The sequence below is a fragment of the Dipodomys ordii genome, unplaced genomic scaffold (genome assembly GCF_000151885.1).
Source record: "Dipodomys ordii isolate 6190 unplaced genomic scaffold, Dord_2.0 Scaffold55, whole genome shotgun sequence".
Taxonomy (NCBI): domain Eukaryota; kingdom Metazoa; phylum Chordata; class Mammalia; order Rodentia; family Heteromyidae; genus Dipodomys; species Dipodomys ordii.
Genome location: NW_012267271.1, coordinates 1,067,084 through 1,090,211, shown reverse-complemented (window position 1 = coordinate 1,090,211; position 23,128 = coordinate 1,067,084). Strand labels below are relative to the sequence as shown.

The 23,128-nt window shown below is 37.1% G+C and overlaps 1 protein-coding gene across 1 annotated transcript in view; it reads left to right on the top strand.

The window, feature by feature from the left end:
* Dennd1a (DENN/MADD domain containing 1A) overlaps window positions 1–23,128 on the top strand; it is a 445,652-nt gene that overhangs the window by 80,763 nt on the left and 341,761 nt on the right. The window contains exon 4 of the mRNA XM_013021256.1: window positions 17,853–17,902. Coding sequence (XP_012876710.1) covers window positions 17,853–17,902 — 50 coding nt within the window. The remainder of the gene's footprint in view (window positions 1–17,852; window positions 17,903–23,128) is intronic.

The following is a 23,128-nucleotide window of genomic DNA, read 5'->3' as shown; positions in this document are numbered from 1 at the left end:
CCCCCCCCCCCCCCCTGCTGTAAAGCTCGTTTTGGACACACACTGAAGTCTTATATATATATATATTTTTTTGGTCGGCCGTGGGGCTTGAACTTTGGGCCTGGGCGCTGTCCCTCAGCTCTTCAGTTCAAGGCGAGCGCTCTACCACTTGAGCTACAGCGCCACTTCTGGTTTTCTGGTGGTTTACTGGAGATCAGAGTCTCACGGTCTCTCCTGCCCGGGCTGGCTTTGAACTGCGATCCTCAGATCTCAGCCTCCTTAGTAGCTAGGATTACAGGCGTGAGCCACCAGCGCCCGGCTTGAAGTCTTATATTTTTAAGTTGAAGATTTCTTTCTGCTTTGGTCACTTCCCCAGCTGTTACAGTAATGTAGCAGAAACCCATGAAAAATTTCAAATTTGCATACATTCTATGCACACCAAGCTATTCATCTATGTTGTGCTATTACTTATTTGAATCTAACTCTAGGAAATGGTAATTTATGTAGTCCTTGGTTATGCATTCTTTTTTTGGTCTGGTTGTGGGGCCTGAACTCTCGGCCTGGGCGCTGTCCCTCAGCTCCCGGCTTTTTTTTTTTCTTTTTGCTTATGTGGTGCTGAGGAATCAAACCCAAGGCAAGCACTCTACCACTGAGCCACCTTCCCAGCCCCTGGTTATGCATTATTATTAGAAGTCTTGTGGTTTAATTCTGGCTCCAATAAAATCTCACACGATTTTAACTGTTTGTAAATACTATTGGATGTCTTGTTTCTAATGAGTTACCCAATGAATGAAAGTGCAGTAGGTCTGCTTTTGAGAGCTGTAGTATCTATCGTAGCCTTATGTAGTTAGTTCAGTTTGCATCATTAACTTCCTATTTAGTTTCTTCTTAAACTGCTCTCTAGTCCTACTGCTGTTTCCCTTTGCATTTACACTCCAAGCTTCTCTCTTGTGTCCTACTCTTAAAGGGTTTCAATGACCCTGTAGTCATTGCCTTCCTGTAAGGTAGCTAAATTCATACTACTTCTCTGGAGTTAAAACTTGATAGTTCCCCTTGTGTCTTGAACTTCTACTCATAATTCTTAATTTAGTTTTAGAGTCCAGTTGACCAAGCCCAATCCTAGCCTTATCTCCTATTAATTTCTTTACATTCCAGGGCATAGAGTCCCAGAAGTCTTATTCGTGTGTATGTGTGTGTGTGTGTGTATTTGTATGTATACATATATCCATACATGTATCATCTACATACATAAAGCTGTATATACACTGTATATATATTTGCCTAGTTTTTATGGTTGGAATGTTTGACTTCTTTTGTCCTTCCTTTCCCATTAATACACTTCTGCTCTTCTTTTTTTGTATGTTGTGGGGCTTGAACTCGGCCTGGGTTTTGTCTCTGAGCACTTTTGCTCAAGACTAGTGTTACCATTTTGAGCCAAGGTGTCACTTCTGGGTTTTGAGTGGTTAATTGGAGATAAGATTCTCACAGGGACTTTTCTGAAAGGGCTGGCTTTGAATTGCAATCCTCAGATCTCAGCTTCCTGAGTTGCTAGGATTACAAACATGAACCACTGGTGCCCTATCTTTCTGCTTTTTTTTTTTTTCTTTTTGTAGGTTGTGGGGCCTGAACTCTGGGCCTGGGCGCTCTCCCTTAGCTCTTCAGCTCAATGCTAGCGCTCTACCACTTCAACCACAGTACCACTTCCGACTTTTTCTGCTTATGTGGACTGAGGACTCAAACCCAGGGCCTCATGCATGCAAGGCAAGCACTCTTACCACTGAGCCACCTTCCCAGCCCCCTTTCTGCTCATTTTTAACAGTCTGTCTTGCATCATAATATGTGACTTGCCCTGACTGAATTATTTACTCTGCCCTCAGCTTTTGATGAGTACTTGGAGGTATTCATTCCTTACACCCTGTTGCGTATATAACTGTATATTTACAGTCTGTGAACTCTTCAGGTATAGAAATGTTTGAAGCCAGGGTTCAAACCCCCTTTTAGCTGCTAGAGCAAATAAAGGGCTCAGTGAATAATAGAAAGTATTATGAGCATGGAGACTTTGCAGTGATGATGACTTTACAATGATTTGGGGCCAGGATGCTTGAGTATGATACTCAGTTTGGTTAGTTATCACTTTGAGAATTAATTTCCTCACTTGTAAGCTAGAGATGACCAGAGTAAAGACCTAATAAATTTGTGGTTAGGATTAAGTGAGAACAAAAACAACAACAACAAAAAAGAAACATACAAAGTGTTTAGAATAATACATGTTTTTTTTTTTGTGGGTCGTGGGGCCTGAACTCTGGGCCTGGGTGCTGTCCCTCAGCTCTTCAGCTGAAGGCTAGTGCTCTCCCACTTGAGCCACAGCCCCACTTCTGGCTTTTTCTGCTTATGTGGTACTGAGGAATCGAACCCAGGGCCTCATGCATGCAAGACAAGCACTGAACCACTGAGCTACCTTCCCAGCCAATACATGATATTAAATAATACTCATTAGTTGTATTGCCTCAACAAATGCTAGAGGTAGACTTAAGGTAGCAAAGCAAGCCTGTTTGGGTGTTGTCAGGTATGTAGGTTGTATATGATAACCTTCATTTCTAGTATTTCAAACACATCTCAGAAAGAATTCTGGAAAACCTTTCCATTCTTTATTCATACTGTTCAGAATGAAGTTTAAAAAAGTTGTAAGGTGATCAAGAAAAATAAGAAACAATTTCTAAACATTTATGTTCTAAAGTGTGTTTGAAGCACTAAAAAAAAAACCTTAAATGGTGATAAAGAGGTTTCAAGTATTTAAAATTTTTTATTATAGTTGTAAAAAAATCTGCATGTTCAGACTTCTGTGCATAAAACCTCAGATATTGTAAATGAATGCTTTTGATTGGAGCTAATATTTTGTATCATTATTGTAGCATTCATTTAAATAATACTTATTGTATGCCATATAGTAAAGATTCCTTTGGCCAGTCATTAGGAACTGTGTAAATCTGGTCAACTTATGTTTGAAATGTATTATAACATGAAGTTCAAACTGTGAGTGTATAGTGTTGGTGACTAGAAGTGAAAGGTGTTTACAAAAATATTTGGTTTCCCACCCCCCAGGGGAAACTAGATATTAAGGCCAAGGCTTTGCACATATATCCAAGATTATTTACTTACCAACCTTTTAAAATATGTATGGTATATTTTAATATACAGTATAGTATTGTTTCACATTGCTTTTTTTTAAGTCCCTGAAATCTTCTTATTATATAATACATTATATGTGTTTGTCTAAAAAAATACAGATTCATTTGTAAAGCCAGCTCACTTGTTTTGTTGTATGAGGATCCTTAGGTAGAACTGATAGTGCTGTCCTTTTATTTTGACCATATTTCTCTAAGAAAACCTAAAACATTTTATACCTGGTTATACCTCTCTCAGAACTCAAGAGATTCTTGCCTGCTTTGTACCAAGTCTTTCAGACCTGGTACCATTTATGGTTGTTAGAAAGCTAAAAATTTGATCTATAGTAATATATTAATAATAAATAACTTATTCAGTGTCCATGGTATGATCTTTGGCCACCAAATTTGAACTAGGTAGGACAAACCAACATGTTTTGTTTAAACCTTGTGTTTGGATATGTTTTGAACCAAATACAGTTTTATATAACATGTAGCTTTAAAAGTATAACCTGTAAAATTGTTGAGAATTATTTTTATCAGAGCTTTCTGCCAACCTACCAGATACTTGCTTTTGGAGATTTAACATCTGGCAAGTTGAGAAATTTCTTTGCATCTTAAAAGTGTATCTGAGGCTGGGCATGTTGATATACACTTATAATGCCAGAATTTGTAGTGCTGATGCAGGAGGATTCAGGGTTTGAGGACCACCTATTACTGTATAAGAAGATCTTGTATAAATAAATAACTAGATAGATAGATAGATAAATAAGAAAGAACGAACGAATGAACAAACCGGGCATGGTGGCCCAAATCTATAATCCTAGCTGTTCAAGAGGCTGAAATCTGAGAAACTTGGTTTGAAGCCAGCCCAGGCAGAAAAGTCCATAAGATTCTTCCTCATATAGTTAACCCACAAAATCTGAAAGCGGGGTTGAGGGGTTGGGGGTATGGCTGAAGTGGCAGCACACCAGCCAGGAGGGAGAGACCCTGAGTCCAAGTTGCAGTGTGCATGTGTGTGCGGGCATGCACATGTGTACACACACATGAAAAGAAAAAGGAAAAGAAAGAAAAAAGCTAGTTGGGGTTGTTCATGTCTGTAGTCTGATCTATTTGGTAGTCTTTGATTGGGAGGATTGCAGGAAATTTCAAGAGCTCTCTTCTCAATGGAGGGATGTACATCATAGCATAATACCTGTTATATTAGCTACCGTGGGATGTCTAAAATTAGAGGCTTTCAGCATTGGCTTACACCCAGGTAGGAAGGGAGACCTTATCTCAAAAATAACTAGGTTCCAGTGACTCATGCCTATAATCCTAGCTATTCAGGGTCTGAGATCTGAGGATCATTGTTAGGAAAGTCATAAGATCCTTATCTCCAATTAACCACCAGAAAGCCAGAAGTAGCACTGTGGCTTCAAGTGGTAGAGTTGCTAGCCTTGAACAAACAACGAAAACATCTCAGGGACAGTACTCAGGCTCTGAGTTCAAGCCCCACAAAGAGGTTGGAGACATGTTAATGAGACACTTCAAGTTCAAAGACCTGAGTTCAAACCCTAGTTACCACCCCCCCATCAAGTCTTATAATAAGTAGATTTAATGGCAGCTAGAAATACTTTTTATTATTCATGTCTCATTTATTTATTAAGAATGTCTCCTCCCCAATAAAGTTTTTAAGTCATTTTGGGGATAAGCTTGGTCCAAAGGAAAGTTAGAAAACAAATACCCAGTGTTATATAAGATTGACTTTTGGATGTGTCACTTGGGTTAAATGCTTCATCTGTGAAATGAGGAAGTAGTACCAACTTGGTAGAATTGGCAAGAAAAGGAGAATATTACCTGTGTTTAGACAAAAGTCTATACATTCCTGTATTTGTATAATTCAATGAATATTTTCTTTCTTTCTTTTTTTTTTTTGGGTCCAGTTGTGGGGCCTGAACTCTGGGCTTGGGTGCTGTCCCTCAGCTTAAGGCTAGCACTCTACCACTTGAGCCACTGCACCACTTCCCGCTTTTTTTCTTTTTGCTTATGTGGTGCCGAGGAATGGAACCCAGGGCTTCGTGCATGCAAGGCAAGCACTCTACCACTGAGCCACCTTCCCAGCCCTCAATGAATTATTTTCTATCAAAAAGAAAATGAAAGAGGTTTTGTTGCTCCCATGTAAATAATATCTGAAATTGTATTATTTCTTAAACATAAATTAGTCTTTAAATAAGGAGCCCGAAGTCAAGTGATTGAAACCTAGGTATTCTAAATATTACTCTGTCTCATTTCCTATTTCAAGGTGAATAGATGAAACAGCTCTTTCATTACCTTCCTTCCAGACAAGCCATACTTTCCCTCTGTACTCATAGTAACTACAGCATCCAATCCAGGATACTAAGGAAGTTTATAGGGAGTACCTTGATTATACAGAATCATAAAGACATAAATGGGATGGTTACCCTACCCTAAGGTCTTTAATGGAGTAGCACAGCTTTCAGCATTCAATTCATTTTTAAGACGATCATATCTACATAAGAGATTATTAGTATAGTCATTGAACATAAGCAAAACTTTATAGCTGCTTTGTCAGTCCATTCTCAACCCCTCAAGAGAACAGATAACCAGTGGCATATGAGAAACAAAAGGCTGCCTAGGTTGATTTCATAAGCTGAAGAAACTTAATGAGTCAATTAAAAATTATATGCATGAGCTGGGCATCGGTGGCTTGCACCTGTAATCCTAGCTACTCAGGAGGCTGAGATCTGAAGATCACGGTTCAAAGCCAGCCTGGGGAGGAAAGTCAGTGAGACTCTTATGTCCAATAAACCAATAAACTAGAAAACCAGAAGTGGTGCTATGGCTCGAGTAGTAGAGCGCTCGCCTTGAGCTGAAGAGCTTGAGGGATGGCGCCCAAGCTCAGAGTTCAAGACCCATGACCGACAAAAATAAAAATAAATAAAAATAATAAGCTTTCAACAGAAATTACTATATGTAAACTGAAGTAGACTTTTCATTTTGATGTGAAGAATAAATATAAACTATAAAGCTTGATTTTTTTTTTCTGATAAAATCAAGTCTTATGCTTTAGCCTATATAGTCTCACTGCTTCCTGTAGGATTAAAAAGAAAGCATGTAGATTGTTAGTAAAGTGTAAGGCAATAGTGAATATTTAATGCTATTTTTCTTCATCTTAACCACAAGACTATCATCTAATCACTCTTCAACATTCACTTGATATTTCCCTTGTGTCAGGTATGTTGCTAGAAATCAGCAATGAATATAATCCCAATCTTAAGATACTTCACCAATTCCCAAGGTACACATTTTTTCACTTTAACACCTCCAAAATTGGAATGTGTGTTGGATAGGACATCATTTTATTTGCAGCAATTTTTTTACTTCAGTAGTACTTAGAAATACTAGTTCTGTAAATGAATAGCTTCTTAGGCATAGCAGATTACTGCCATTAGAATGATCATGCATGTTGCCAGGCACGAGTGGCTCATGCCTGTAATCCTAGTTACTCAGGAGGCTGACATCTGAGGATCACAGTTCAAAGCCAGCCTGGGCAGGAAAGTCTGTGAAACTCTTCAATAAACTACTCAGAAAAAACTGGAAGTGGCCCTGTGGCTCAAGTGGTAGAGTACTAGCCTTGAGCACAAATTGGCTCAGGGACAGTTCCCAGGCCCTGAATTCAAGCCCCAGGACTGTCGATAGATAGAAGATAGATAGATAGATAGATAGATAGATAGATAGATAGATAGATAGATAGATAGATCTATATCTATATATATATATCGTACAGACATACATATATGTTTCTATACAGGAAAATGGGCCTTGGAAGCTCAGAAGAGCTGGTTCTGAAGAGAGATTTATGATGGTTCTGATGAAATTTGTAGTTTGTTTCTCTCTTTGTGAACACAAGTCCTCCTATGGTGAAGGTTTATGTTAAGGCTCAGATGTCTTTCCCTGCTCTGGGAATGTTGGACACTGAGGTCAGTTTGCTAATTCACAGATTGGTTCGGGATCTCAGGTGCTGGTTGTTGCTCACTAAAGTGCCAGGAATTCAAATGAGTTGCTTGGATAAGGTGCTGGAAAACCATGTACAAGGATCTAAACTCTTCAATGACTTCCAGAGGAATTGAATTGAATTGAATCTAGACTCTTTGCCATGTCCTCTATAAGATCCCTCATGATTTAGCCTAGGTCTGTCTATCCAACCATAACTTCCATTCTCTACCTTACATTCTCTGTTCCAGCCTGACAGACTTCTTTTATGTTCTCTGTTCACTAGCCTTTGCTTCTGCTGTTACTTTTGCCTCCCTCCTGTTCCTTTCCCATTCTTTGCCTCTGCGGTCTGTGGAAGTCCTATTGAGTTGTAAGTCTCAATTCAAAATGTCACTTTCTGAGAGGTCTTTCTTGACTCGCACATCTAAATTTAGGCCCCTAACATTTTATCTAGGGCTCTGGGTTCTTTTCTTCCATAGCTCTTTCCCGTGGCAGGCACCTTGCTCAGGATTGGTAAACTGTAGCCAGTTGGTCAAATCCTGGTTGGGCTGTTTTTTGTATGGGCTGTTTTTTGTATGGCCTGTGAATTATGATTTCCCCCCATACACCTCTTTTACCCTCTTTGAAATTGTGTGTGTGTGTGTGTGTGTGTTTTAAAGATTATGTGACAGAAACTGTAAGTGACCTACAAAGCCTAAAATATTTACTGTCTGGCCATTTAGAGAAAAAAGGAGTTATTGTCTGTTAGGTTTTTTGTTTTTTTTTTTTGTCGGTCATGGGGCTTGAACTCTGGGCCTGAGTGCTGTTCCTCAGGCTAGTGCTCTACCACTTGAGCTACAGCACCACTTCCTGTCTGTTAGGTTTTTAAAAAGAGGTAGGCAAGTAAGAACAGCACCACGCATATGGTATTCAGGTAAGGGGTAGGTTTATTCAGTAGACCTGCTGGGACCAGACCATGTTGGCCCTCCACGGGGCTGGGAAAGGCCTGGGAAAGAGGAGAGAGCTGGGAAAGAGAGAGAGCTAGAAAAGAGCTAGAAAAGAGAAGAAAGCTGGGAAAGAGGTGGGAAAGAGAGAGGTGGGAAAGAGAAGAGAGCTGGGGAAGAGCTGGGAGAGAGAGCAACTGGGCCTGGGCTAGGGTCTGGGTGGAGAAAGGTGTGGCCACATCATGTGACCTCAGCAGATGCAGTTGTGACCTCTTCCAGGTGTGCCAGTTGCCTAGGTAATGCATGACTGGGTGGAGACTTTGCTGCGAGGAGGGTGGAGAAGGGTGGAGTCTGCTTGCCATCCAGGAGCAGACATTGTCTTCTTTAGGTTGCAAGTTGTCAGTGCACTGAACTTAAACTTTTGCAAGAAAAGCTTAAGTTGTTGTGATTCTACAATATGCTGTCTTAGGGCCTTTCTTTGAAATAGAAATAGACTTACGTATTGAGTCTCAAGAACTTATTTCTAGTAGTGGTAGGTAAATGTTTGATTGAAAACTGTCTGTGTGGCTTGCCAGTACATGTGACTTGTATATTGTATAGTATGTCAGAGGAGTTCTGGAAAATGTTCACACTTATACTGATCCCATTGCTGTGCTTAATTTGACTATTCACTGCATGTTACAGCCAGATATCCAAAGTAAAATAAAACATATGTATAGGGCTTAGATATTTTCTTTGCTGTCTCTCTGAAGAGATATTTACTAGTTTTGAAAGATTCCTCGAACACTATACTTTAGAACATTTATGCATTTTTTAAAATTTCAGGAGAATGAGATGTCATCAATTTATTTGGAATATAAATTTTTCAGTCCAGAATCATCTTTATAGCTTTCCTTTGGTGTCTGTAAGTTGTAGAAAATAAAAGTTCTAAAGTTGGAGATGACTGTTTAGTCAAACCTTATCTAATCCACTACTAATTGACACTCCCTAAAGCAGATTAGATATTTACATTTTAATTTTGATATTCTGCTCAGTGTTTGTTGACATTGTCTAATATCCCATGGCACTGGATAAATAAAGGCTATTATTTCCTTTTCAGCATTTTCAGCTATTATTCTCATGTAAGGACTAATAAGCAGAGGTTAGATATATTATCCAACTATGATCCTGTGCATCAGAAGCTAGGAGCCTTGATTAGCATGCCTTGTTAACTGATGGTTTCAGTTTCATACTGGTAGTGCTAGAATAATTTGTATAAACCAAGCAGTACAGATTCCTTATTTTAGCACTAAGACTTACAAAGGCTTCTTTTAGCAGCCTTTAATTTTGTACTTATGTATGTGACATAGCCTGTGGCTGTGATAGCTACTGTGAATCTGCAGTTGTTTGGGGATGAAAGGAGGAGGCAGCTGGAAACTCCGTAGCTACATCTAGCTGTCTACCTAGAGAAGGCCTTGATTTCAAGTTTATCTAAACAAGCTCGACTAATCCCAACTATCTAGGGGGATCCACTGTCAAAACAAGCAGCGTGGCCCTGAGGCAAACACAGCTATACAGAAATGAAGGCTGGGGCTTCCAATACTCCGATGACTGCATACTGGAGGCTTTTTTCCCCCCTGAAAGAGGGTAAGAGAAGTAGAATTTGCATAATGCCTTTTCATTGGAAACTTTTGGAAAGCTGACAGACCTCCAGCTTATAGATCTGTAGCCACAATACAGAGTCTATAGGAGAATCCTTGAATGACCTAACCATATTGAAAGAAAATATAAAAGCGGCCAAGTATAGCCAAGTGAGAGAGGAAAAGAGGCCGATGCATTGTCTAACATCTGCTGTACTTCTCGTTAGTTTTGTTCTTTGCTATTCTGTGTGGACTTTGGAGAAGCCTAAGACAGCCTAACATGAATCCTATAATCTTCCTTCTGAATATTTATGTAGCGTGCCAGCTTCTAAGCTGTCCTTTGCGTTTTTTTACTTCCCCCTCATTTTCATGCTCTCAAATGAGGCCAACATTTCAAAAGCTAAATAAATGTTTGTGAATGTTTATAAAAGATTTGCATAAATTTGTCCTTGTCTGACAAAGATCACTTTTTTCTTATGCCAGTTCTGAAAAATTTTTTTATAAAGGTTTTGGTGCTTGTCTTGACAACAAAGTCCTGCATCCCAGAACAATGATTGCTGATTAAGTGGGTATGCAATTGTGACTGAATAGGCTTTCAAGATACTGGGTAAAAAAGACCCATCATCTGAAGGCTGAATTATAGAATTTAGAAAAATGTTATCAGAAGTACATATGTAAATCGACTTTTTCAGTACCATATCATTAGGTAAGAGAAAGAGTTCTTATAAGTTAAAAAAAAGTATAACCACCCATGGTTTAAAAATAATTCTCCTGTGTAAATTTTAATAATTAGACTGTTTGAATAGCTCAGAATATCACCTTTCTTTCCTATTTGAACTTATTTAAAAATAATCGTTAGACCTTTAGGTATTTTCTAGAAACTGTAAGTCTCCCAGTGGCATGCGTTAATGTAGTTACCAAGGAGGTGATTGGAGAGAATTTACTAGGAAGTAAGTCCTTTAAGATATCTGATGCTCAATAATACCTTGTGAAAATACTAACTCTGAGAAATAGGTGTCAGGGCTTAATTACAGGACACACACACACACACACACACACACACACACACACACACTCAGACACTTGTGCCACTGATGTGTTTACTGAATTCATTTATTTTTAAATTTGGAATGGATTTTGAGGGGTAGCACCGGAAGTTGTGGGTAGAAGTGCTAATTTAGTTCAGAGATACTTGAAGATTGGCAGGAAAGAGAGGTAACAGCCAGCTCTGTTAGTCAGTCCTTTGGTTGTATTGGTTTAGAGGTTTAAGTTGTCATTAAGGCACAAACTAGAGCCACTTCTCTGACACAGTTTTTATCACATCTGCTAGGCTTGTGTCCCAAGAGGAGACGTGGAGAGCAGTGAATTCAGCATGGGCCCATTATCGACTGCTTTTTCGTGTGTTGTAAAAGGACTGAGACCTCAGGGAGGCTTGGAGCCTCCTCCCGTGTAATGTCCAAGTCAGATTTGAAGGACTGGTGGCAGGAAAGCTTTGGCCTTGGGGTGTGAATTCTAAGAAATAGAGGCACAATTAAGTTTAAAAAATTCAAGGACTTTGAGCTTGATAATGAAAGATTTTTTTTTTCCTAGACTAATGTGAACAGAGAAGATGCCCATCTGTGCACATTTTTGTGTGCGTTTAAAATATTTAAAAGCTGACAGCTTTTTAATATGCTTACAAAATAGTATTTCTATCAGTGTTCTCCCCCCCCCCCTTTCTTCTCTTTTTAAAATAATATCTTCCTAAAGGCAAGTTGTTTCTTGAGTGAAATCGTGTTTGCAGTTTTACTGTCGGGATCCTATTCCTTTGGTATGTGCTGACTTGTGGCCTCTTTCCCCTGCTTTTTTGATATATTGGAAACATGTATGTTCAGATTACAAGAATTAAATTAGAGAAGTGAAAAGACAAAAAAAACTTTAGCATAATAATATTGAGTTTAGGGCATTTCAGTATTAACCACAAATGCTAATAGTGTTAATCAGATCATTTGTTCATTTTTTAAGGTATTAGAAACAAGCTTTAAGCATTTTATTGGCATTTAACACTGACCTTATAAATACAGCTCTCTCATTTTCAACTCCTTTTGCTGTAAGGTTTAATGTTAATAAAAGGAAATCATGGAATAGGTGATGTTATGTAGTATTGTAACTAAAGAACAACTTTTTAAAAAGGTGAATTTTGAAGCAAGTAAAGGGTACAAAAAGACAAAAGTAATTTTGTAAGATTTTTACAAAAATAAAAATAAAATAAAACAACCTATGGGTGGGGATGGGAGGGAGAGAATGGAAGAGAATGAGGGAACAGATAACACTGTAAGAAACGAAATGTACTTATGACCTGACTCAGGTAAATGTGACTCTTCTGTTATATCACTTCTATAATAACAAAGTGACTTTAAAAAAAATCCCATATTTTTACTCTGGACTTCAAAAGTCATGGAGATTGAGGTCTAAAAAGTAGTTTTAGAAGTGACTTTCTTATTATAGTAAGCCTTCCTTTGTGTCTTTGTACTTAATGTCCTTGATAATTTAGATATAAAGTTTATCTGATACATGCTTACAGAATATGATTAATCATTTTTTTCTTAGAATTGTATCATTGACTCTAAATAGTAGACATACAAATTACCATATTTATAAGATATGCATGGCTCAGAATTAATTAAAGTTTAGGGGAAAAGTACGCTAGGAGTAAATATTGAATTTTCCTACCAAAAAAAAAGGAAGCAGACTCTGTAGCACTTGAGCAGTGTTGTTAGGAATTTGACCCGGCTTTTATGTTAGTGTTGAAAGGCCTTTCTGTAAAACCTCTTCTTCACAACCTTTTTATCTCAATAAAAAAATAAAATAAATAAAATAAAAATTTGGTTTTAGCCATATTATTGGCTTTTGGATTTAATTTAAGTTTATAGTGAGGGAGACAAATTTTATTTCCTGTTTTTATACTTAGGAAACTTCTGATCAACATTCTTGAACTTGATGCTAATTAAGCTTTCAAGAACTTCTGCTTTTCCCTTCTTAATCATAAACATTTAAAACCTTTTTGTATTCCCTTAGACTCCCTGGTTTTAACTTGACATGGCTTCAAGTACAAATTTTGTTAGCTTTTTGTATGTATGGATTTTGTGTGTGTTCTGTTTTTAACTTTCAACTTGAGTTTTAAGATGATCAATCAAAGGCTTTTCTTTCAAGTTAGTAGCACTGCTGTCCATTGCAGGATTTAGAGGGTCAGCATTTCCCTCATGCTATTAAAAAAGACATTTAAACATAGAGAGTATTTTAGGAATTTGAGCTCTGCTGATCTTTTCATCCCATACCTATATTTTGAAATGAACAAATAAATTAGATATACGAAACCTAGGAAATGTTCCCCATTGATTTCCTTCTGTTCCTCTTTCACTGTCTTTGGACAAAGGTAAATTATCAACTTGCTCTATCAGCTTTCAGCCAGCCACAAAGAGGCTAATTGTGGCTTTAAATATTTTAACATACATTCATTTATTCACAGTATTTTCTGCACACATTGTGTTTTCTCTAAACTATGGGGAATGTGCCTCACTCCCTGACTCCAGTGGTGGATACTATAGTCAGGCTTGGGCTTTTATCTTCAGGTAGCATTCATTTGTGGAGTGTATAAATCTGAATTTAGCTGCTCATTATTTTCATCTGCTAAATAAAACTAATGTTCATTTATAGATTTCAGTGAAGCCAGGCAAACAAAGTATTTGACATCTGAAACAAGACTGTAATAGGATTTCCTACATCTATATTTGATGTGAATTAGCCAAACCTCACAATCTATAATCCCAGCTAGCTTCATTGAATTTAGTCTTCAAAGTTTTGCTTCCAGACAGTATTCTGTAGTGGATATTGTAAGTATATAACATTACTAGGTTTTTAAAAGAACAGCGCCAGTGGTTCACGCCTGTAATCCTAGCTACTCAGAAGGCTGATCTGAGGATCCAAAGCCACTGGCGCAGGAAAGTCTGTGTGACTAATAAGCCACTAGAAAACCTGAAGTGGCGCTGTGGCTCAAGTGGTAGAGCGCTCACCTTGAGCTGAAGAGCACAGGGACAGCGCCCAAGCCGAGTTCAAGCTCCACGACCAACCAAAAAAAAAAAAAAGAATGGCCTAGTGCTAGAATGCTATCTTCTCCACATTGGTACAAACTCCCTTGATGGGCTTTCTGACTAGAGTTAGAATTTAAATTGGGTGAAATGAATCCAGAATAGATGAAGATGAACCATGAGTTCATTTCTGATCTTCATTTCATCAAGTATTAGTTGTGTTAATAACTTTGGTTGGGACTGTGAAGTTTGAGATGATCTTCTTGTGAACAAAGCTTTGTAGACATTGCTTTCCTGCTACATTGTGCAATCTACTATTTTAATATATGCGTAACTGAAAGACTTGTGTGACTGCCTCCCTACCATACTTCCTCCCTGCCCTCTCAGCTCCTATTTTTTCCCACATGAAGTATCATATATTTTGTTAGGAAGAAAAGCCCTTTTGGAAATTGCCAATTTCATAAATTGTCTGGTGACACAAAGAGGTTGAATGCTATATTCTTGTCTCATTTATTTTGAAAACTTTAGTACTGAACTCACCTTAATCAATGAGCTCAGTGTTGTCTCCAATAAGTTATGTGTTGGATATATTGATTGGAAGGGATTTTAGAAAACCCGTCTGGGGTTTATAATGTCAGCAGTGTTTTGATTATGAAAAGAGTTGGAACCTGGGGACATGGAACCAGGTGGTGAATGTCCTAAAGCCACTGGTGACATGGTGGACTGGTTCCCTCCTGGGACCTAGTTCATGCCCCGCACTTTAACTGTGGTGGCTGGCTACTATAGATTCACTTTTTTTGCTCATTAAAATGTTAAAAAATCAAACTGTACATAAAAAGATTTGTGAAAATATAAACTTGGGAATTGATCTGGAGAGCTGGCACACAATCCGCCCCACCCCCTGCCTTGGCAATGAGGTCATTTACATTTCATCAGCTGGGCTGGACCTCTGAGATCCCATTTATGTGGCAGTAGTTGAAGTTGTACTGAGGCTGCTTGTCTGAAAGAGCTTGTGTGGGGGAGAGAACAGGAAAATTGCTGTAGACAAAGGAAGTTCCATAGCCAGGTTCTAGAAAGAAAAAGGGTTTGGTCACAGTTAATGACTGTTTTCCCAGTAAGGTTAATATTGAAAGATGTTAGGGTGCGCTTCCATAACTAGAATGCTGAAAATAGATTCCCATCAGGGTTGTAAAGCCCACCCCCCCTTCCCGCCCTTCCCTTGGAGAGTGGCTTTTCCATATTTGAATAATTGTGTTTTCTTTGGACAAAGAGGATAAGGCAGTTGAATATTTATATGTGAAGAAAGCATCGATGTTAAGAAAGGCAATTTATCTTAACAGTTTTTATTTATAATGAACACTGCCTGTTTCTCCTCCCTCTTTTTCTCCTCCCTTTTCCAAACTGAGAAGTAGATATTTCAATTCTGATTGAGATCATGTGTAAATATGCCTAGCACCAAGTAGATGCTCATTTTTGTTTTCCTCTGACAGCATGCCACCATCTTGTTTGACTTAAATTGGAATATCAAGCTTTCAAAATAACATAAACATGAAGAAACATGTTGTAATGTACAAACCTGTCCCTACATTTGCCTATATTTCCTCTACTTTCTCCTTTCCCTTTTCCTCTCTACTGCTTAATTAGATTTATCTCTGTTTTTGTGGGTAAAAAGGAAAGCTCGTGGAAGGTGGATTACACTCAGTGTACATTGGGTATTTTGATATTTGCACTAATATTATCTGACAGGCAAGTTCATGGTTGGTTATTACTCTTGACATTAGATAAAGTGATAAGTAGTTTTGATATTGTAGTGGGTAATAAGTTGGGCATATTAGATTCCTTTTTCTCTGCTGTAGAGCGCAGTGCTTTCTCATAGCCATGGGAGTTCTTTCTTTCAAAAATCTTTGAGGCCTTTTGCCAGCTCAACTCCAACATAGAGTAGAGAAGTCTTTCTGCACCTGAAACTTTTGAGAGGTGAAAGATAAATGTCTTTGTAGTTGATAGTGGCAGTGAGTGAACATTTGGTACTAAGTTTTAAAGCATGTTTGGTACGTACTTTGAGGTTAAGAGATACTTTGTGGTATTATTTGAAACAGAAGAATCCTTGTTGTTGTTGTTTTTTATAGAGGCATAAGCCACCAGCTCTTGGCTTAACATTCTTAACTTTTTAATTTTTATTTATTTATTTATGTTGGTTGTGGGGCTTGAACTCTGGGCCTGGGCGCTGTCCCTGAGCTCTTCAGCTCAAGGCTAGTGCTCTACCACTTGAGCCACAGCGCCACTTCCACTTGTTGTTTTTAAAATACACATAAGTCACAACGTTTTGTTTATGTGTATCACTGTACATTTCATAATTAAAACTGAAAACATTAAAATAAATGTTTTATATGGTCTCTTTTTGTACTACTTGCATGATAGGAACATTAAATATTGAGAAATTACTCTTGTTCCCATTCCATTATTAGCTATTGCAGTTTATTTACATAATTGTTTTAAAAATGATATATATATATATGAACCTGTGAATGCTGTGATAAAATTAACAAATTTATAGATAATGCCTCTCAGAATATGCTAGCCATTCTTGTTTACTCTTTCTTATTTTTTAGTTTCCTATTTCTCATTCTTTCATAACATGCCTTAACAGTGCTGTGATATACATAGTACCAGTTCAAGATGATATTAAAAAATAGGATATGCTCAATTGAATTATGTAGGCGGAACATGCTCTGGCAGAGCAAGTCAATGTGCTTTCTGCTTCATTGAGTGGGTTATTAGATTGATGTGGTTTATTTCTTGAATGATAGAACTGGTTTTAAAAATAAATGAAGCGAGAAGCATCAATTCAGTTAGCATTGATAACTCATTATTATTGGTTAGAAAAGTGCTACATTTGTAAACTGATCTTTAATTTATCACTTGGATTAGTATTTGTAGTGGGAAGGTTTGTTTTAATTTGAACCAGCTTCTCAGTGACTGAAAAATGTGTTCTTCATTTTGTCTTGAAGTTGGATTTTAAATAGTTAAAAAGCAAATCAAATGCATGAAAGGAATACTTTTCAAAATTTATAACATTGGTCTATGAACTTATGATAAGCACCAACTGTGGACTGTCCAAACCTGCAGTTAAACTGAGCTAAAGTAAATTCTATGAAGGAAGTAGCAGTTAATTACTTATATATGTGGTTAGTAATATGTCTATATACTGGGTGTGAAAAATGTGTCTGTTGGGAAAAGTTCCACATCACTGTAGATTGTGTTGTATGTACTAGTATTCTTGTCTTAATTTAAAAATACTGTCTTTCATGGATAAGTCTTTGAGATGTCATTCTACTTTTTGTGCCCTTTTTTTTTAATAATGTGTTTGGCTGATACACCCCTGTATTTGTGTTTTTAAAAAAGGGATTTAAACTAATACTTTGGTTTGGATTTTAATAAACTAAAAACAGGTAAGTATGTCTAATTATAGTAATGATATTAAGCTAAAGACAGTATATACTTATAATGGTTCCAGCTTGATCCCAAAATTATTTTGTGACAAAATGTCAACTTCTTTATAAAATAAGTGGTTCTAAACTCTAAAAAAATATTGCTGACAAGGTTCAAAGACAATGAACTTCAAGTTGGCTTTCTGTTCTGCTGTAATTTTGCCTATTGATGTTGGGAAGTGTTGTTTAATCCTGGCCCCCTCTGTTCCTAGGTAACAGGCAAAAACAGTGCCAGCAACAGCGGCCCTGCCAGGCCAAACCCATGTGGCTTGGTGTTATTCACTCTGATCCATATGGTCAGGCTGGAGATGGTCCCTGGAGGGGTGTTAACACTCTGCAACCCAAGCGCCTCCCTCCCTTTGGAGCTTTCCTGCATGGCTCCTGCTGCTTACCCATGTGTGATTCTTGATTAATTTTTCATTTTTAATGAAGTTTGATCATGTTTATTATTTCTCATGATTGACTGCCTGGTACTCCTCCTTGTAATTGATAAAGCCCATATTTCTTCATCTGTCTCCTCTTTCTTCAGGGTAAAGTTGGTAGATTGTGTGTTGTGGTTAATGTTAGATTTATTGGTCCCATTAGATGTATAAATTATCTCTCTTTCTCTCCACAGGAAGTTCTACAGACTTTGACCAAGTTTTGTTTCCCCTTCTATATGGACAGGTAGTGTCAGATTTTCAACTTTATTAGAAAAAAAAAGTGTCATAAACCTTCTATAGAAAATAAAAACCATACCATTCTTAACATTCTGTCTGTTTAACCATGATTTAAAGCATCTATGTTCCATGGAGAGTTGCAATATTTTCTTTTCCTGGGGATTTTATTGATACCATCAAAAAGTTTAAAGCTTAGAGCTTTGTATTCGTTAGTTTGTGATATATGTTTTGGATGGCATTTAAGTTTTGATTTTGGTTATCAGACTTAAGTCATGATTAAGAATGGTTGGTGTTCAATCCAGTGCTATTTAATTTTTTATTTAAGTGTAAATGTATTTGGCTTAAACAAATAATATTACATGACTCCATGGTCTTATGAGTATTGTATAGATGTGGGTTTTCCCAGTCTTTAACTTATACTTTAAATCAGGATAGGCCTAAAAAAGCCTGCTCTTTCAAAGGCATGTTTCTTAGACTATTTTAAATTTTGTCTTAAGTGACTGAGAGTGTTTAGTATTTCTCTGGAGAAATCAGCATTAATACTGAATTTGGCATTCATACTAAAAAGTATACAACTATCTAAACATTTTTCTAGTATTTATAACCATTTTCTGGAAAGGTACAAATATAAGAACTCCAAGGTAATTAAAACAATCCAAGGTTTATTTGTGGTGACCTTATTTTTAAAATAAGCCATAGTTAAATGATAACATTTTGGAAGTTTTAAAAAATTTTACTTTATAAAATTATAATTTACTGATTATATTAATAGAATATCAATACTTTGAAAGAAATGTTTACTGTAGTTTTCATTATAGTTGAAATATTTTTGTAATCATTAATTTGTTCACTTGATTGTTGTCTGTTAATTTTCTCTTAATGGAAAATTGAACTATGAGACTGTATGCATTGCTTTGAAAAATTCATCTTTAGTGACAGGTTGTAAAAAATAAATATTGTAAGTAGCAACTTCCATAATATGCTTCAAGAAAGCTACAAAGTGGGCCCATTTTCAGGAAGACTTTATCAATATTTTAATATACATGAATGAGGCTGGATCTGAGGACTGTAGTCGTGTTGAGAGCATATGAGTAGCCTGTATTCTGCTTAGGTCTTTGTACTACTTTGTAATACTACTGTTCTGGCTTATTTGGCATAAGCCTAAAAATGGTGTTGGATGAGAATTGGTAGCCAAACGAGTTTAAAAGAGTACTAAAGAGCAACTTTGGAATGTTGCCAGCCACTTATAATCACTGCTCTCCCTGGTTCTAACATCTTACATTTTCAGCCAATCAACTATTGTAGTATTTCCAGACTCAGATCTCTTTAAAACCTAGTACCAGTGATGTTTTAGTGGCAGATTGGTGCTCAAAACAGAATAGTCTTAATTTTAAGAGAGCCATTCTTAGTAATAAGAGGCTTCTTGTCTCTTATTCCATCTAAAAATAGAAAGGAAATAGGGTATTGTTTAGAGATGTTTCACATTTGTATGTATGAATTAGTGATGCATGAAATCTCCAGTCACTTCTGAAATGTATTACAAATTATGACAAAGACATACTTGTACAAAGTAATAAAGTTGAAATGATTTTTTAATGTAGTTATTTAACAAAAATGTATAAGAATATGACTTACTATATGACTTTATATGACTTCATATTAGAGAGGTGATCTGTTTTTGATAGATATTTCTTAATTGACTTTGTAAACTAATGTTAGAAGAAATTCAAAATGAGATTAAATCTCTGCCCCACCTTAACTCATATGCATGCACACATAAAACATACACACTTTTCTCTTTCTCTCATCACCACTGTACCCCTCTGCTTATCTACCTGTCTGGATGATTATATTCTGAAATGGAAGAAAAGCAAAGTCCTATCGTTGATAATTCTAGGATCTTTTTTTGTCACCAGTATTGCTAGATACCTTTTCATTGTCGTTGGAGAAATATTTTTCTTCTAAAACCCAGTTCTTTAAATTACTCTCCCTTAATCATGTTCTTTACAATTTTTTTGCACAAAATTACTTAGTGATAGAAATGTCTCTTCATGGGCATGTTGACATCTTGCTGTCTTGTGTTGTTTTTAAGTTTTTTCCCCTGAAAGCTGGACTTATGAAAAATAATAATACTCAGTATTTTCTTATGTGTTACCTCATTTTCTCATCATGAGATGGGAATAAGTATCATTATGTTCATTTGAAACAGTCTAAGCTGCAGAGAAATTGACTCACCCATGATGCTTGAGGCTCCTACCCAATTCTAGGTTTTCATCTCTCAAGTGAATATCTTATTCAGCAGACCACCTCGTGGAGAATGTCAGTAAACATAGAGAGAAATGGAAGGGATTAACATTTGGATTTCTAATTGCTTTTAGTCAAAGTTCTAGATATTGTCTGATATTTCATTTATTCTTTGGAGCAACTCTAGATGATAGGTATTATTTCCCCCACCCCCTCCAGAGAACAAGGGAAGGCTCAGGATGTGTTGGGTGATGTGCAGAATATGGAAATGGTCTTAGACTTGGAGCTCTGTCTTCCATGTGTTCCTAGTAAAATCTAAGCAGTATAATAAAAGCATTTTAAACACTGTTTGAAAAGATGACGCGGTTAGAGGAGACTGACATGGTCGGAGAAAACTTGTTATGGTGGGTGAGACTTATGTTGAGTCTGCCAGGCCAGCAAGAAGTGGATAAGTGCAAGGGGGAGCCTAACACCCCATATGTACTGCAGAGCAAAGCAGAGGAGAAACCCTGAGTGAGCCTGGAGATGTTCAGCCAGAACAGATGGAGCCTGCTGGGAGAGGGTGATGTGTACCATGAGAGGTTGGGCTCTGGCCACAGGAGGCCTTGAAACTGTGTGGGAGCAACACTTCTAGAGTTTAAAGCTGAGACTCATCTGGGTTGAACATCCCATTTTACAGATAGGAAATCAAGATCCATGGAGGGGAAGTAATTGGCTTATTATCACAGCCACAGTTATTTCTATCATCCTCTGTCCTCAAAACTTGTGGTGAAGAAGAATATTGGCATGCCAGTGCCAATTCCTTATATGGAGCCCAAAATCTTTTCTCCTTATTGATGATGTAAACAAAAGTGAAGTCCCATTCTATATCAATATTTCGGTTGCTGTTTGCTTGCTCTTGATGGCTGACAGGTTCAGTTTGTCAAAGATCTCAAGATGTATTGGATTATGGCAAAGCTATTCTTTTCCCTGTTTGTGCTTATCTGAAAGAACTCAAAGTATGTTACCATCAGTTGCCATAAACTATACTTATATCCTTATATGGTTAGGAGAATGAAATGAAATGACAACATCTCTTTAGGAACAAAGATATCATTTAATTATATAGGATGTAACCACAGATACAAATGTAGTTCAAATGCTAGTTATCATTTTATTATTACATAACTACATATTTGCTATGTGCTTGGCATTCTGCTGCATGCTTTTCTTGCACTGAAATGTTGGTTTCCACATGTAGAGGAATAGAGGCTCAGATAGATTCAGTAACATGCCCAAGGTTCCACTCCTAGTGTGTAGTAAAAATGCTTTCCCAATCATTTTTCACAGTCCAGTTCTACCATACTTTTTTTGTTTTACCATGCTACCTCTATTAAATTCATCCAACATAAAGCAAACTTCAAAAATTTATTTCTGAAGTCACATATTATTGTAGAAAAGTAAGAAATTTAGATAGCTGAAGAAAATAGCATGCATGCACAATATGAGTAGTGAATTTGCATGTATCTTCCCAGACCTCTCCTCTCAGGTCCACCCTCATGCAATCACCCCACTTCAAACCAAGTCCACTTGAGCCCTGTTAGTCCATAGTTTAGCTTAAATTATGTGCTCACTTGTGTTTCATGATTATTTTCACAGCATTAGATAATGGCAGAGCAATTGGGCCTTGCTGGACAGTTTGGGGGAAGCAAACAGCAAATCTAGGTTTTAATTTAGGTGCTACCACTGACTTATTCTGTGCTATAAGGCTTTTAGCTTCTCTTCTATGCTCTTTCATTTCTTCCTGGATAAAATGAGGGAATTGGATGAGTTCTCTATTGTTTCTTTGGCTTTGGTACTTTTAAAAAGCTTTTACCTATTTATTTACCTGGGGCTTGAACTCAGGGCTTTGTATTCTCACTTGGCTTGTTCATTCATGTCTTGCAGTCTACCATTTGAGCTATATACCTCCAGTTCAGGGTTTCAGTACTTTTTATTTTAATAGTTATTCATACTTCCTTTGTCAGTCTCATGTAAGGAAGGCAGTGGACAGATCTCTATTAATTGTTAGAATTGTTTGGTGAGTTTCTTCAGCAGATAGTTGTTACCTTTTGTCTGGTAGTGTGTGGCCTATTGTGATCTTTGAACAAAGAGGCAAGAAACCTAAGATTAGGCAGATTAAAGGTGTTTTATAGAAGGGAGCTTTGAGGCTCATTTAATTACATATGGGAAGAAATAGTTTGATAGTTACTCATGCCTGTAATCCCAGTTCTTTGGGAGACAGATACTGGGATTGCAGTTTGAGGTCAGTTTGGGCAAACTTAATGTGAAACTAAAGTCAAAATAAAAGCAAATGACTTGGGGGATTGCTTAATTCTTAAAGCCTTTACTTTTGCAAGTATGGCTCTAAGTTGAATCCTCAGTACAAAACCACAACAACAAACAAAACAAGAAAGAAGGTAGAACTGGCAGTATGGCTCAAGTGGTAGATTGCCTGCCTCACAGAGGTGAGGCCCTGAGTTCAAACCTCAGTACTGCCATTAGTGAAAAATCTCATTATTGCCAGAAAAAAAAGAAAAGAAAAGTGGTTGCCTAATGCTCCTTATTCACTGAAGGAGAAGATAGCTTCATAAAAGTCTTAGAAAACTGTTAGTAAGCTCTAGTAAATAGGGTGAGAAAATGTTTTATTTCTACCTCTTGAATTTTATAATTGCCTAACAATAATGATTTTTTTTGCTTTGTACCTACTATATATTATTACTTTATATGCATTATTTCTATTCTTCAAACCAGTCTCCAAAGTAATTATTTTTTAATGATTAGAAAAATATAATACCCTGCCCATGCTCAAATAGTTAATGTAGACTATCTGGGGTTCTAATACAGTTTAGACCTCACTGCTTCTTTTTTCATCACTGCCTCTTTTGAATCATCGTACGTCCTAATCTTCCTCCATTCTAAAAACAATACCCATCTTTTGACTCTTCGTTTCCACTCAATTATGCCTGAT